Raw genomic sequence first — 16,883 nt, 5'->3', positions numbered from 1 at the left:
AATGTTCTTGCATGCAAAAAAGAGGTACAGTTACAGTAGATGAAAGCAGATGGAGCCCTTTAAAACTCTCCCACAATGCACTACCCGTACTCCTTCCGGGTTTGCTCAAGTCACCTCCACGTGAGTGATAACGTGAACTCTAATAGTAGCATAATAACAAACCCTGTCATTATGAATGGAGTCGAGGACGATGGGTTTACAGCCTTTGTGGCCCTACACGCCGGGGCCCTGCAGTCCTCAGGAATCCCCCAAATCTACTGGAGGAGCCTGCACCACAAAATCGCAAACGAGGTCCGTGTTCCGCTTAGTGAACTTCAGAGCAGCGGGGCACACGCGTTGTGATCCAGTGTGTCAGTAGCTGTAGAGCAACAGAAACAGCTTCCCGTCGGTCTTGTGTCCTGCTGCACAGCCGCTGCTGTGGATTAAGATCTTTTATACAGTCTAGGATTAAAATAGGACTGACGTTACTTTCCCTTTGCTGAGATGCACATCCTGAGCTTGTGTGACGGCTCGGCGAGCATCTGCGAATATTGCATGTGAACTCAGCTACGCCACGAGGCAGGGAGTTGTGCCAAACTCAGTAAAAAGTCTGATGGTTTAATTTGTCCATCATGGTTTTGTAATGCGCGCACCCGATAGAGCGGCTAAAAGCTTTACCCTGTGTGTGTGTGTGTGTGTGTGTGTGTGTGTTCAGACATTTGGAACAGGGGCTGCTTCTTGGGCCGTTTGATATACGCCAGGTTGAAGACTGGAACTAACAATATATTAAAGCAGCGTCAGTGGCGTGTGTTATATGGCCATCGAGCAAACTTTAAAATGACAAATTCTCTAATGAAATCTGGTGACAGGATGAGAACATGTGCTCGTGTTCTTTTTATATGTTATAGATTTATGATGCTGGCGAAGCTTTCGGAATCATGCAGTTCCAACAAGAAGATGAGGAGGAGAACTGTGAGAAGAAGGACAGCCATGGAGCAGAGATCAGCTGTAAAGTAGTTGTGACCCGGGAGAGTGGGCTGCAAGCCTCAGAGCCGACCAGGTGATGGCGCCACAGGCCCAAGAGCCCCATGACAGAGGAGCCGTTCTGGAATGATCAATATTAAAAACACAACAAATTATTATGAAATGTTATTACATCATTCGTTTTCATAATTGTCAGATTTTTTTTTCTAAAGTGACATTATTAGATAATGTCACATTATTAGAGAATGTCACTTGTGGACTTTAATGATAGGACCTTAAAATGAGCCTTTACCTGAATGTCCATCTTCCTACTGTTCTGCCTGCAGTGTCTTCCTGGTGGATCACGCCTGGACGTACCGTGTGGATCATGCCCGTCAGCAGCTGGAGCAGATCCCCGGCCTGTTGCATAGAATGGCTGCCCTCATGGGGTTGGACTTCCACGGCGAGGCCCCTGACCCCGACACAGTGGAGCTGGTGATGGAGCGCATGTGGAAGTACAACCAGACTTATCACCTCTCCCAGGGGGTACGTTGATGACCCCACCCCCCCCAAGTCTGCATGTTGAAATGTCCTTGATGATACTGTGAGTGTCATTAGTTTCTCTTTGTGACGAGCAGGCGGCAGCCTCTGCCAGCAGTGTGTGAATGGGTGAATGTTGAGTTGTAGACACTTTGAGGGGTCAAAGGCACCATCCACACTACTGCGTTTTTCCAATTAAAACTGAGACCTTTTGCTACGTTTGCACATCCCGTCCAGACTGCAACAGCGAAAACGAAGACCTAAAACGGAGAAGTTTGGAAACGCCGTTGAACCCGTTTTGAAACTCAGGCGGGCGTTTTAGTGAAGACTGTAAAAAGGGAGGACTTTAGAAACGATGACGCAGCCGCTCATACTCGGCTCTCTGATTGGGTCTTATAAGTCACGCAAAGCAGAATCACAATGCAACTGACTGAGTTTTTGAGTTGGTATTTTTATTAAAATCTTCTGTACCGTGCAAATAACAGTGAGGCCTATGTGCCTACACTTGTAGTCAACTGTGCATGTCGCCGTTTACTTTGCAACAACCCCCAGTCTGTTTTCCACCGCCACGCTCCCGTGTTACATTCAGTAACAGTCTCAGCTTGTTATTGGTGCATGCAAAAAAAATCTGTATTTCTTTATTCTTTCACCAAATCTTCTGTAACTACGGAATAGACCATCTGCTTCATGTTTACACCTGCATGCGCATGCCCAGTGCACCTGAAGGCCCAATAGATGTGCGTTTTGATGTAGACAGAGATCAACTCTGATATGTAGCTAAAACGCTGCTGTGGACGGTGATCGTATTTGTTTTAATTCTCTGTTTGTAAACTAAAACGGAGAAGTGTGGATGGGGCCTAAATAAGTGCAATCCATTTAGCATTTACCATAACTCCTTCTATGTAGTGTCCCTGGGGAGGTACACTGTGTATTAAATCTCTGATATGCTCAGCTTCAGGTTCACACACAGTACAGTGCAAACGTTTTAGGCTGGTGTGGAAAATGTTGTAAAGTAAGAATTCTTTACAGAAAGATTATATAGATTATTTTTATCTATTAACAAAATGCAAGTGAGTGAACAAATCAAATCAGAGATTTTGTAAGCATATCATCAGCTTTATGATTAAACAATTATACCAAACAGGTGCTAATGATCACCAATTCAAGATGTAGGTTGAAACACAATCATCAAGTGAAACAGAAACAGCTGTGTAGGAGGAACACAACTGGGTGAGGAACAGCCAAGCTAACAAGCTAACAAGCTAACAAGGTGAGGCTGCTCACACCTTGACAAGACTGAGCACAGCAACAAGACACAAGGTAGTTATACTGCATCAGCAAGGTCTCTCCCAGGCAGACAGCGGTTTCCAGATGTGCTGTCCAAGCTCTTTTGAAGAAGCACCAAGAAACAGGGGACACTGAGGACTGTAGACGCAGTGGTCAGCCAAAGACACTTACGGCAGCAGATCAAAGACACGTCACGCTTACTTCCATTCACAATCAGAAGATGTCCGGCAGGGCCATCGGCTCCGAGCTGCAGAAAACATATAAAGTATATCTTCTTCTTCTAAAACAGTGGGACCCTGGTACACCATCTAGTCTGGAGAAGTCTGGTCAGAAGTGGCCTTCATGGAAGACTTGCCATACCTCCATCATGGAAACAAGGCCTAGCTATTCAACTATGCTCTGCAACACAGGAACTGGGGTGCAGAAAATGGCAACAGGTGCTCTGGACTGATGAGTTAATATCTAAAATATCTGGCTGAAGGTAGGAAATGCCTTCAACCTTCTTACAGTAAATGCAGCAAGTTTGGGGCTGCATTTCTGCAAACGGAGTACAGGTGTGGCCCTCACAGACTCCTGATCTCAACATCTGTCTGTCTGTCTGGGATTAAATGAAGAAGGAAGCAACTAAGGCTGCCTAAATCCAAGAAGGACTGTGGGGAGTTCTCCAAGATGTTTGGGTCCTACCTACCTGCAGTTTTGAGTTCCTTCAAAAACTGTGCGGGTGTACCTAGAAGACTTGATGCTGTTTGAAGGCAAAGGGTAGTCACACCAAAAATTGATTTGATTTAAATTTTTCATCTGTTCATTCACTTTGCATTTTGCTTATTGATAATCATAATCTATTAACTGTCATGGGAACCGCAAACTGTCATTGAGCAAAGATTTGAGGAACAACCAACTGTTGTCAACTGTTGAAGAATGTATTTTACAAAAGAGAATAAATAGAGAAGTACTAAAACAGATATACAGCTGGTCCAGTGACCTGCCGTCTAGGGCGGCATCGGGCGTCTGGCCCCGAGCAAAGGGATGCATCATCATTTACACAGTCTAGGTTTCTATATTTTGGGGAACAGAGATCCTCTCTCGGCCTTGAATGAACATTCCAGGAGAGGAGAGGAACGACAAGAGAGGAAAACACCAAAAACCATCTCACAGCTCTGAACTAAACCCTAGTAAATGTGGACGGACTAACATAAGGAGTCTAGGAGAGGAAAGGTTAAGAATAAAAACACAATACATATTTATAACAATAATAGTAGTAGTAATAATACTACTAATAATAATAAAAAATGGGAAGGTGTCCCTCTTCCCATTACCAAATTTGAACAGTTGCACATACCAGACTGTTGAATAACATGACATTTTGTCTGAGAGCTGAACTTGCCATGGGAATAGAGTTACTCAATAACAGCATGCACACACAAGGGAGATGCATGATTAATACAAGTGTGAGTGTTTACTTCTGATAAGAGATGTGATTTCAATAATTGCATGAATACAAGTATGTATGATGTCAATATAATACGTGTGTGTGTGTGTGTGTGTGTGAGACCAAGCTTTTGGCAGCTGTGGGAGAGCTTGGCTCTCTGAACACTGGAGGTCATTTCAAGACACATAGTTCTAGTTATGTAAGGGATACATAACAATTAAAGTAGGTAAATACAGTACACACTGATGAATGTAAGGTGATAAATATAGGGAGAATACGTATCCACCACACTTACTTTTATTGATGAACTTTTAACAATAAATTTGAAGGAGACTTATTATGCTTTTCCATATTTTATGACTTATCTACAATGTTGGATGTTCATGTTAAACATGGCCAGAGCTTCAAATAATGAGGTGACAGTGGGCTTTGAGAGGGGGGGCAGGAGCATCTAGAGCTTGTTTCAGACAGAGGCTGAAATGAAGGCCTACATGAGGGGCCAGTATAAGACAGAAAATTATTTTTCTTTGAATCTTGCAAAGCTGCCAGACAGGAGTCACAGAACTCCAGGACTGGAAAAGCAGTTTAATAGGTCTCCTTTAACACAAAGTTTAACAAAAAATTAAGGATGACTCGGTGTGATTTGAGTTGGACTTGAAGATTCAAAGCCAAGTCATCCACTTGCACCTTTAACACTGATAGCTAAAAATCTAGGATCCCAACATACTTATAGTGCAGCTGAGCTCTTTTTCCCATGAAGGTCGATGAAGATCTAAAATGCATTCGCGGATGTAAACACAGCCCTGTAGATGTAGATGCAGGCTCAGACGTCTCTCTGTCCTCCTGTTGTGTTTCCCTGTGCAGTCTGCAGAGGAGAAGGTTCCGGTGTGGTACATCATGGATGAGTTTGGCTCTCAGGTGCAGCACTCTGATCAGCCCAGCTGTGGCATGGCTCCCTTCTACTACACTCAGGACCAGCTGGCCTACTCTGTGCTCTGGCCTCTGCAAGACCTGCAGGAAGGAGGTGAAAGCACACACACATCCACACATAGTGGCCTGGGTAATAAAGCAGTCAACCAAATTAAGATTATTTTCTCTCTAATCAACAATTCCATAACAATCTTTCATGGCAAAGGTGCCACAATCATCAACTATAAGGAAAATATCACAATTATAGTGACCAGAATGTTCACGGATATAAGTATTACATAGTTAAAATGTGCTGATAATGTTCTAAAAGTCCTGATTCACCAAGTTTTATATGGAACACCACAAATAGAGTTAGCAGCACAGTGTGGAAACATAAAAACAGTAAAGATTTTAAGAAGTTATAAAGTATATGCTGTACATGAATACAGATGAGTCCTAAGAAGACGGTGATAGTAAATGCAATGAGCCCAACAGCTGACACAAACACAGAGGAGTCTTGTGCAGGATCAGACAATGATGCAGTGAGAGGCGCCTTTTTAAAATTGTTTTCTATTGGCAGTGAGCGTTTTGCAGGCTGCGCCTTTCGTTTTCGAAGGAGCACACTCGCATTTTTTTCCATTGTCCAATCTAATGAATGGAGAGACGGGCCCTTGTGCTGATGGAAGTTTACAGTTGCTTGGATTGTCCTGAGACCTTAACAAACTGTCCCCGACTCATCCTAAAATAAGACTTGAGCCGACCGTCATTAAGACGAAGCTCCTGGACCAGCTGGTGGTACTACCAGCGGTGTCTCCCTTTTCTGAGGGTCTCATGTGCCCACATGGATCTCCCTTTCCCTGTCTCATGCGTGTTTGTACACCTCTTACCCTCAAACAATGCCAGAGCAAGCACCCTCTGTTTGTCAGATGTTTTTAACAACGAGACACAGACCTGTGAGTTGTGATCAAGTTTCTGATAATATGAAAGTTATTACTTAGCAGCAAACTAAAGATTACAGATCGCTGACGCTATAATCTTTGATTAAACTGAAAGGACAAAGGATTTGGTGTTTGCCTAGCAACATAAAAAAACACAGCACTTTGCTTTTTTCCAAATTCAACCAAGTTTTCGAACCTGCAAAATGTTCTGTCTTATCGGGCCTCATTATTCTTTGGCGTTTTATAGCGGTTGGCATCACCGCCACCTACTGGATTAAACAGTGCAAAATATTTAGTGTCCACCCAAAGTGATTCCATTCACAACTGTAGTCCGTCTTAGTTGTTATTATTTTTTTTCTATTTTTGTGTCTATAGTAGCATTCTCGTGACCCCCGGGTTAGGAACCACTGTTTTAAGCTGTTCTTTATCATAATTTGTTGTTACAATCCAGCCTTTTAACACTCTGGATCACAAATTCACCATTATATTTCAAAACTAGCCACACACACATTTTTTTAAAGATATACTTGCATAATTTGACACTATTAAAACTTAAACACACACAATTGTATTTTTTGAAAAGATTAACAAAGTTCTTTCAAAGGTTAACATTACAAACGTAAGTATGTTGTGTTGTACCTTCTAAAAATGACACATTAGTCTCTTAGAGTGTACATGTCATGATTTTATACAGTAGTACGTCCTCCTGATGACTCATCCCTACTACTGTACAGCATGTTCTGATCTTATCTGATCCTTGAGCAAACATTATGTCTTATTAGCTCATTTTATCTGGACTTCACTTCACATGTAGAGACATTGGAAGGTTGGGAGGTTACAAGCTTGCACAGAGTAAACAGTCTACTAAACAAAAACAGTTGCTTGCTGCTTATAATGTCACACTAATGATTAAAAGACTTCTATATTATGATTTGCATAAACAAGATAAATAATTGCCCAACAGATTTCCACACAGGAAAATTGTTTATGTTATTATTTCCACAGATGAAGTAACGCGTGATTATACATATGGAGAGACAAACCCCCTGGTGAGGCGATGTCGCCTGCTACCGTGGATACCTGATGATCTAGACCAGGTCAGCAGCGTCACCACTGAGCCCCCGGACTCATACTACGAGGTGAGGACTAACAATTTCTCAAACGCAACACAAATGACTTCACCTGTTTGATTGGCTTGCAGGTTTGATGTTAATGGACCAAATGTAATGATAAACAAAGAAGAAACTGAATGAGAATTGAAGCAGTGGATAAATGAGTCAGCAGCTAAGGGTGAAAAAGGCAAAAGCATAATTTGCAGAGAACATTGAGGTACGTATCCACACAGACTTCTCCCGAGGCTCAGATTGCTGTAATATTGTCTGAGTGCCAAAATATATCAAAACATATAATCCAAAATATATTCTTGAAAGCAAAAAACATGTATTTATATTCAGCAGATCAGGCTTTCAACAAAAGCTGGTCATAAATAATGTAGTGAACCTACATTATTGAAAATTAATACGGCGGACGGAAATTATGAAATTATGAAAATTCCGTCTTTGAATAATCAAACAATTATATTTATAGGTAATGTGGAGGGAAGATAGTTCTAAAGGAATAGCCTAAGGGAGCGAATGAGTGTAAGTTATGGAATAATTGAGCTAGGGGAAACATAGAATGTAGACCATAGAATGTAGTTTGTTTGCCTTACTGTTGTGGTTTTTCCACCTACTGGATGGCAAAGGCTCCTTGTCGGTTTAGCTCGTTCGTTGTTCAGGGCACTCAGCAGCTTGGCATTCCACACGGCCTCTCAAGCAGGTTTGGGCCGATGGATTATCCCGGAGTCCAGGAAGTTGCAAGGAAATGAAGAACAAGAGCGAGAGTAAATGACGAGAGCGAGACAAAAGACGACTGGGTCTTTTATCTATTCTCTTTTTGGGAAGTGTGACGTCAATTTGAAGTGGGGTTTCACGGTGGGAGTGACCTTTTTAATCTCAAAGTTAATCTGGCAAAAGTCTAATTAAACATGTTTCAATTAATTTCCTTCCCACAATATCAATACTGGCAGAGTTCTTAAATTTAAGTCATTATACAAAAGGAAAGAAAACAAAGCAAAGACAAAAGCTAGAGTTAATGTTTCTTAATCAGAAAACCGTTGGCTTTACATTCCACAATTTATACTACTTATATTTAGACGTAAGAACAGCTTGATTACATACTTCCAGTATAAAACTGATGGCTACATGTTTTACCTAGGGAGATAAGCATATAAAAGCATTTAAACATGGCATTCGTTAAACAATGACACAGTTTGTGGTCGATACTTGATACTTATTCATTGCATAAAGACAAAGTTTAAAATGGTCGGTTATACCTCTTGTGCCCTCTTGGAGGGGCTCTTGTTCCATAAAAGGACGCTTGATGGCTTAAGTAAGTGTTAACTCTACATTTAAACTCAATTCTTGGCCCAAGGGAAGAGAATTAAATGACAGAGTATGATCTTTCCGATACATGTTTTTAACAAGAAAATATATAAGAAGGAATGGAAGCATGGCATAAACACACAATATAAACTGATGCTATAAAATCTGGAACACTGGCAGGAAAGTAAATGTATCAGAAAAGAAATTACGAGTACTTCAGTTTAACTTAACTATGACTCTTTTAGCTTTACCAACATTGTATTTAAGGAAAAATGACTACTAAACAAACTAAAAGTGTGCCTGTACTAACTTAGCAAAGATTATTAACTAAACATAACACAAAACAGCTTAAACAGCTTAGACATAGAAATAATGTCCTTTGGTTCACTTTCCTGTTGCTTATCTGGTTCACACATCGGCTAGAAAAGGGGTGTGTGTGTGTGCGCGTGTGTGTGTGTGTGTGTGCGCGCGCGTGTCTCAGTTTTATGGCTTTAGCCATTCTCTGGGACTAGTGGACCATGGAGAAAAGGGCTGTATTTTACTTTGGTGTTTTAAGGTAACCTGTGTGTGAGAGGGGTTGCTGTGGTTTCTCTGCTCTTTTGCTCATCCTGGAGAGTGTCCACATTGACTCCTTTACGCCGGAGGTTTGGAGGGTCCCGAATAAACAATTCTTAAGTCTGACACGTCTGTTTGAGTCTGTGCAGGGTCCTTACCCAAACACCAAGGGATATATCAAAATGGTACATATCAAAAGGCTAACCCTTAGGAACAGAGCTCCCCTTGGTGGATCTTATCTCACTTCCTCTTGAGGTGAAAGGCTGGTTGATTCACTACAATAATGAGGTTCCATTTCACGTACATAACCACACTAGTTGTGTGTTGGGCTTTGAGTGTTGCTGTGGGTGGCCAACATGCAATGCTGTGCCTGAACACACCCTGTTAGGACACTGATGGAGGACTGAAGCTGCTGCAGCTGTCGGGCTGCTTTCAGTACGCCTCCTGTGTAGATGTGACGTTAGCTGATTCTGAAGCATTTTGCTCAGGAAAAAAAAACACTGCATGCAGGAAATGCTTTGTCATGTTAGATGGACTTGAAATCATTTTCACACGTCACAAATGATGAGATGCCAAATTATTCCCAAGTCAAGGGTGCAGAGTTCAAAAATCCAGCTTTACCAAGTTCTGAGCAGACTGTAGTGACACTGAACATGATGCATCTGGAGCTTGAGGATGACACATACCACCCCTTTATTTGATATAATTTCGATGATTATGGCTTACAGCTTATGAAAACCCCCAAATCTCAGAAAATTAGAATAAATAAGTGATAAAGAAAAAAGAAATAACTGAACTTTTGCACAATATACTAATTTTTCAAGTTTCACCTGTATAATTATATAATAAACATACACTGTCGGGTCGGAAATAAGGACCGGCCGGGCCAGTAAAAGACCTGGTCCCTACCCTAACCAACGTAATAAACTCAATAAAATTACTCTATTAGATTTCTTCTTTAGTCAAAAAACTGCGTAGTCAAAAACTTCACTGGAGACGGTGAAGAGTTGGTGCAAAAGAGTTTATTCCAATAAAGGACAGATAAACCCGAGCAACATCCCTGCAGGTCTCAAGATGGAACCGAGTTGGTGGTCAGCGAACATCGCCTTATATTCACCTTAAGCTCCACCTTGTCCCTCCCTTCAGGTGGGCGTTACATCTTAACTCCTCCTTATCTCCTCCTCCTAGGTGGGCGTTACACCTTAACTCCACCTATAGTGTTCGCTGATCACTCCTCCCCTTTGGTGGATTTCTTATCCTCTACTGCCATCTAATGGCCTTTTTCTTGTACCGTTTTACCAAATTAACCCTTTCATTAATGTTACAATTTCCACTTTTTAGCTATTATTACATGTAATTATTGTTACCATTTATCTCTCTTTATATTTTTTACATTACTGGATTAGAAATCCACCAATATGTTTCAACTTCAGTCCCACCGTATTTTAAAAAAAAAAAAGTTATACAGGCATAGTTTGACACCATTAAAACTTAAACACTTACAATCGTATTTTTTAAAAGAATTAATAAGGAATAACATATCTAATACATATATAACGTGATTCAATGAACAAATACATGATTTAACAATGCCAACCATGAGGGTGCTTTGTCTCATACAAGTTTACTTTCGGCAGCGCAAAGCTTGGTTTCATGCAGTACCTAGCCGTACCAGGCGCCATAAATCACAACATGTCATGATCTCATTCTTGGCTTCAGTTCGCGATGATCTCAGCCCTGGCGTACGTGACTTACTGCAGGTGCCTTGCTTCTATTGAGCAGGTTACGGTTGGCTAGGTTTTGCCTGCGCGGCCTGAGCAGCTTCTCTGCTCATGTAGGCTCATTAAAAAGCACACGTTCATGAATACACAGAGTATAGGAATAATATATGATAAACACACAGAGTATAAGAATAAAATATGAGTTTAAACTCACTCCTTAAACACTCAGTAGTTATACACTCAGTAGTAAACACTCAGTAGTGAAAGACTCAGTAGTTATAACATATTGCAAACCATTAATAAGGTGTATAAATATAGAAAAAGAACCTAACAATCAGTCTAGGAATTAGGCATTATTCAACAACACTCCCACATCCACAGTGCTCAGTGTTTTCCTTTATTTACTTTATTGACCGGATAAAACTTGTTCATGCCAGTTCAGTTTGACCGGATACTCTGTGGTTTATTCCAAACATCTGTTGTTGTTTTTTTGACAGTTTCACATTAATTTCCACTCCTGGTCTTTATGTCCTTCCTTTCATTTCTGTCCTTGCACTGTAATTCATAAAAAGTAATAGTGATGATAATGTGATGTGTCTTGTCTGAAATTTAGCAGGACAGTATAAATCTTTTCAACCGCTCACTTTACCCTTTATCTCTTTAGTCAGTCAAGCGCAGAAATCATACACATCCCTTTAAACAAATCAGTCGTACCATATTGAGTTTAATACCTTCTAGAAATGTATTTATTCGTCAAACAAACACAAACCTATGTCACATCTCCTATTTTCTACTAAGGAATGGATCATTTCATATTTTGGTGGGAAAAGTACGAGTATGCAAAGAGAAGTTCTTTCAGAATGACAAAGTCTTTCGTGTCTCTTTCTTCAGACCATTTTACGGGAGAACAAGGAGCAGCTTCCAGTAGAAGTCCAACCCTACACTGTGCCTGAGGACAAAATCCTCAAGTAAGTCTCACCCCAGCAGATGATAATTCCACTCAAAAAAGATGCATCTTCAGGCTGCCTTGTCAGTGAACTGCTGTGAACAATGTACAATTAACCTTTTGTGAGTTTTTGGAAGGTGGTGGATAAATTGGTTTGGAGCCCTAAATGTCCTCAGTCACCATCATCTTTTGTAAACGCAGCAGATCTAATCTAACAGCATTACTGGCTGGTGTTAAATATACACTGAACAAGATTAGAAACGCAACCCTTTTGTTTTTGCCCCCATTCATCATGAGCTGAACTCAAAGATCTAAGACTTTCTCTATGTACACAAATGTGTTAGTGAGCACTTCTCTTTTGCCGAGAGAATCCATCCACCTCACAGGTGTGGCATATCAAGATGCTGATCAGACAGCATGGGTGTTGCACAGGTGTGCCTTAGGCTGGCCATAATAAAAGGCCACTTGAAAATTGTGAGAATTTGGACTCTTGTGGAGATTTGAACTGAGAGAAGGACTCATTCATTGGTTGTCTAACTGTGGGTTTTGTATTGTGAGCTAACTGTGTAATACACTGTGGTGAACTTTAGGTTCTTGTGTGCTTTGTGTTTCTTGTCTGTCGGTACCTTTTGAAGTACCTGGTTGGTAATGATTGTTAAGTAAGGTGGGGTGATGGTCATGTACTGAAAGACATGGTGCTTTGTGCTTGCAAACGTGCATGTAATGTTTTTGTGTAAATATACTGAACATTTACATTAAATCCGGGTTCAGTTTACATGGGAGCTCAGCTCCCATAAGGAGGGCCTGAGCTCCCATGGAAGCAGTAAAATCGTGCACATAAGTTTTGGATAAGGACGTGTGTGTATGCGTTGGCGTGTGTGAGAGAGAGGGAAATGTTGAATAAGCAATGATCTCTCTCTCTCTTTTTTTTTAACCAGTTTTTTAACCAGTCAGCCAATAGTTGAAGGCCCAGGTATGGGTAGTTCATTGTGATATTTTCTTAATATATATTTTATATTATATTTTCTCTTTAAATCAACTTTGATGATATTCTAATTATATGACCAGCACCTGTATTTCTTCTAACATTTTAATGCTCCGATCACCTTGTTTCTTCTTTTTTCAACCTCTATGCCCGAGGTGGCATCATTTCTGTACTTCTCTGATCACACACTTACTTTCCATCATTTCCTAGATTTACATCCACTTTTCTTCTTCACCCTACTCCCTTGGCAGCACTATTTGTCTTTTGTCTTCCTCACTGATCAGGTAGGGGAATGCCCAGCTACTCCCAACTCTCCAGAAGTCCCTAGGGTCTTGCACAGCTGAGCAGGGGAAAGGGAGGGGAAATTCCCATTCCTCTTCATTTTTCCTACGGGTGACCACAGAAGCTTTTGCATACATTCTTACAATTATATTTTGTAGTTTACATTTTACACCTAAAAATACTGACTACATATAACATGCAATTATGTAAAATATATTGAACCTCAAACTAATATAATTGCAGCTTAATAGGAAATTAATAGTCAACATTGTCTTAACTTTGGCTGTATGGATATAGTTATAAACATATTGGTATATGATTCCTAACTTAGTTTACCCAAATATTTTGTTCTAAACAAGTATTACACTAATGATGCTCAACATTCCACAGCCATTTATCTGTAATTATGTTTAAGCACAAATCACATCCCTGAAGGGTAACGTGTACAGAGAGCCTGCCTTTGGCCACTATAGCAGTGGTTTGCTGACGTTTTGCCAGTTAATTTCCCACAGTGGAAATGCATAGAGCCTGAACATGAAAAATGAAATAAAAAATGTATCACAAAGTCTGTGAACCATTCAAATCTGTTATGTGAATGTAAAACCGAGGTTGTTGTGTACTTCACTGTCTTGTTTCAGTGTTCCACTTCTTTTGATTGTTCTGTGCTTTGCTTTCAGGGTTTACTCCGAAATGTCACAAGTAAGGAACAACCTGACCCATCCACGGTTCCACATGACAGAGGACGAGGGCGAGGCCGATATCATTTGGAGCTATAATCACATCAAAGACTACAGGTCAGCGACAAAGCAACACCCACACAATATGCAATCACACACTCCTGATGGCTCAGTGGAGCTCTTTTAGCACTCAACATATATTGTGTCAATTTAACTCATGAGTTGTTGGTAAATTTGAAGCCCAATAATCATGTGCAGTACAATGTCAATAACAGATATGTGAGTTACTTTAATATTTTCTGGTGTCTTATCTGAACTGTAAGCTGGTAACGACCATAAACTGGTAACAACACGGCCACAGGTTCCAACCTCCACCGTCCAACGGGTTACATACAGTCTGTGGTTCTTCCTTGTGGTGGAAAATCTGAAATAAATAATCAACCAAAACTTGCCTATATAGGTTTTATTTGAGCTTATGCAAAAGGATCAGTACAGCGCATTCAGCAGCTGATGAAGAGGGTGTTTCGTACTGTCTTTATAGTCAGTTAGGCACAGAAGCATTTGTGGTTAACAGGTAGAAGAACTAGGTGCAGCTACGAAAGTTGTTTCTCGGTTCGAACTGGTTTAAACTGCCTGGTACGTATGGCTCAACACAGGAGGGCCAACTCCTCAGTTGGGGTTGGCTCAGTTGGTAGAGGGCGTGCCCCAAGTGTAAAGCTGAGCCTGGGTTCCAGTCTGGCCCACAGCCCTTCGGGCTCCCATAGTCATACACCCACACCAATACAGCCCATTTTTAAAGGATGTAGTGACATTTTTTGTCTGAATGCTCATTAACACAAGTGCCCCCTGACCTTCCAGTAGACCTGTATTTTAAACGGGGCTGAATCTAAGTGAATTTGTAAATGCATGCATTAAATGCCAGTATGGCATATACAGCAGAGTTCTTGCCATTAGCCTGTATTTATGATGATTTGTCATTGTCAGTTATAAAATAATGATTTTATTGCCACAGTGCAGCAACTTGGGAATAAGTGGTGATTATTATGTAGTGTTTATGAGCTGCAATGAAGTCACTCTTTCATATTCGCTCGGTTGTCTAACAACAGATATGTAAATGAGAACAAATTGTTAATTGAGGTGTAAAAATACAGTGTTACATTTTAATTGCAGATACAGGCAATGACACTGCTGTTGTCAACCTCTAATTATGTTGTTGTTGAAGGACGTTGCAATCATAAAATAATGATTTGATCAGCTGGGCTGTGTCTGTTCACTCCTTTTACATGATATGCATTTATTTAGTTTGCCAACTGAAGAAAGGTTAAAGAAGAGATTCAGCCATTTTAATGTTGTTGCTGTGTTTCACTTTGTCCAGAGGTCTCTCTAAAAACAACATGGAAATGCTAGTGTAGATGCAAATCATTTATACACTTTTAAATTGTAGACCTCTTATTATACCAAGACTAAGGCAGGGGAACCCTTGCTTTAGTCATTTGGTCATTGGTTAAAGTACACGATTTAAGTCCACACCATTGTCAAGACCATAACTTTTTTTCTGAAACTCCCAATGAGCTTTCATATAATAAACAACTTCTCTGACAGGAAGCTGAGCGAGGAGCGACCTCATGTGATGCTTAACCAGTTTCCCTGTGAGAGCATCCTCACTGTGAAGGACTGCCTGGCTGCTGTGGCCCGTAGAGTGAAAGGCGGCCCAACTCCTGACTGGCTACCAGAGACCTTCAACCTCCAGACAGAGCTGCCACAGTTCATCAAGCATTATCAACAGAGACAACAAAGGTTGTTTTTTTTTAGTAATCAGAGAATATGATCCTGAATAGTTCTTTTGATATAACCAAACATGGCTTTTGTTCAAGTTGATGGTCAGATCAGCACCCTTTTTTTGTTTTATTACAAACTCCAGTATTTATGAGGTATCACGTAAAGGTAAAGTTACATTGTTATCTTGTAGCTGATGATATTCCTCAGACTTGGGACAGTCCCTGGAGTTTGATGCATTGATGTGTGTTTCAGGGGAGAGGATAACCACTGGATCTGTAAGCCCTGGAACTTGGCTCGTGGACTAGACACACACATCACCAACAACCTGGACTACATAATCAGACAAAGAGAGAGTATGCCAAAGGTACCAACACATAACAGACAGACACCTAAGATCATTTTCATATTAACCTGATGGATGGTACCTATGCATAAGAACTTTGAAGACCACATCCTGAGCAAAAGTACATCTGCAAAAGCACAGAGTAGAGTCTTATGATAAATGTATGAAAACCTGTAGCCTATATATACTGTCTTCATGTGTGTATGTACCTGTGCTTAAGAGATGAAGTATTTCAGAAGCTTTTATATCCTGTTTTACTCATAAACTCAGTCATTAAGAATACTTTTAGCTCCTACATTAAACCCTGCATCACACAGTGATCTCCCACAATGCAACGGTTCAGATGAAGATTGAGGTATGTTATACTAGTAGCAGCTCACTTCTTCCTATCTCATTTTTGATTTTCAAACCTGTAATCTTCAGCCCTAACGACCCTCAATTGAGTGGGTATCAAGAACCGGTCCCAAGATGGAATCTGTTCCAAATTTCCCAGAACCATGAGTTCAATAAGACACGTACGTTTGTATTCTGCTTCTTGGTTCCTAAATTTCTGCATATTTTAGTTCCTGGTTGAACTGCAGTGAGCATTAGTCAGCAAAACAGCAGCTTATTAAATTGTTGTTTTCTGAATGGAGTTTGAATTGGTCAGGGCCATGCTTTGCTAACTTGTTGTTTATATAAAGTAGTAGTCCAACAAAGCTCTGGGTGCCAACAACAACAGTGGAACCGGAAATGCTGAGAAGTGTGGGTGAAGATAAATCAACGTTGTAATTCCAAAAACTAAAGTAAAAAAAATTAATTAATTAATTTTATTAAAGCAGTTAACTCTGAGCTCCTCCAGGGGTTAAACGGTGTAGTTGGCAGAGCATAATCCAGACAGACTACCAGGGTTGTTTATTTGTCCAAAAGCTGCAGCGCTGCTCCCAGCTCTGTCCTTGACAGGACCCCGTAGCTCAGCAGCTCTTCGTTAGCCAGCGGCGTTTCACTCCCCTGCTCTGCCTGGTACTCTCCAAACAACGCTCTGAAGCCGTCGGGACGTCCGGACAATCTCAACGCTGATAGGGTATTGTGACTCAGTGTCGTGCGACTTTATTTCTCGGGTCACCATCCCCAAGACCCTAGCGCAT

At 40.8% G+C, this 16,883-nt stretch overlaps 1 protein-coding gene across 2 annotated transcripts in view; it reads left to right on the top strand.

Annotated features, from left to right (window-relative positions):
• The first annotated feature begins 60 nt into the window (after positions 1-60).
• ttll12 (tubulin tyrosine ligase-like family, member 12) overlaps positions 61-16,883 on the top strand; it is a 31,721-nt gene continuing 14,898 nt past the window's right edge. The window contains exons 1-9 of one of the 2 annotated variants that reach the window (XM_038738882.1): positions 61-291; positions 888-1,039; positions 1,290-1,488; positions 5,063-5,222; positions 7,051-7,184; positions 11,636-11,712; positions 13,635-13,751; positions 15,237-15,431; positions 15,666-15,777. In XM_038738882.1, the coding sequence (XP_038594810.1) occupies positions 76-291; positions 888-1,039; positions 1,290-1,488; positions 5,063-5,222; positions 7,051-7,184; positions 11,636-11,712; positions 13,635-13,751; positions 15,237-15,431; positions 15,666-15,777 (1,362 nt within the window). In that variant the 5' untranslated portion in view covers positions 61-75. Of the gene's footprint in view, positions 292-753; positions 776-887; positions 1,040-1,289; positions 1,489-5,062; positions 5,223-7,050; positions 7,185-11,635; positions 11,713-13,634; positions 13,752-15,236; positions 15,432-15,665; positions 15,778-16,883 lie in introns of those variants that run through there. The other variant, XM_038738883.1, reaches the window with a different exon arrangement.

The sequence above is a fragment of the Micropterus salmoides genome, unplaced genomic scaffold (genome assembly GCF_014851395.1).
Source record: "Micropterus salmoides isolate LMB-PRFRI ecotype aquatic unplaced genomic scaffold, ASM1485139v1 Ms_hic_scaffold_23, whole genome shotgun sequence".
In the NCBI taxonomy this organism is placed as follows: domain Eukaryota; kingdom Metazoa; phylum Chordata; class Actinopteri; order Centrarchiformes; family Centrarchidae; genus Micropterus; species Micropterus salmoides.
Note: the sequence above shows the minus strand (reverse complement) of the source record. Positions and strands in the feature narration are given on the sequence as shown.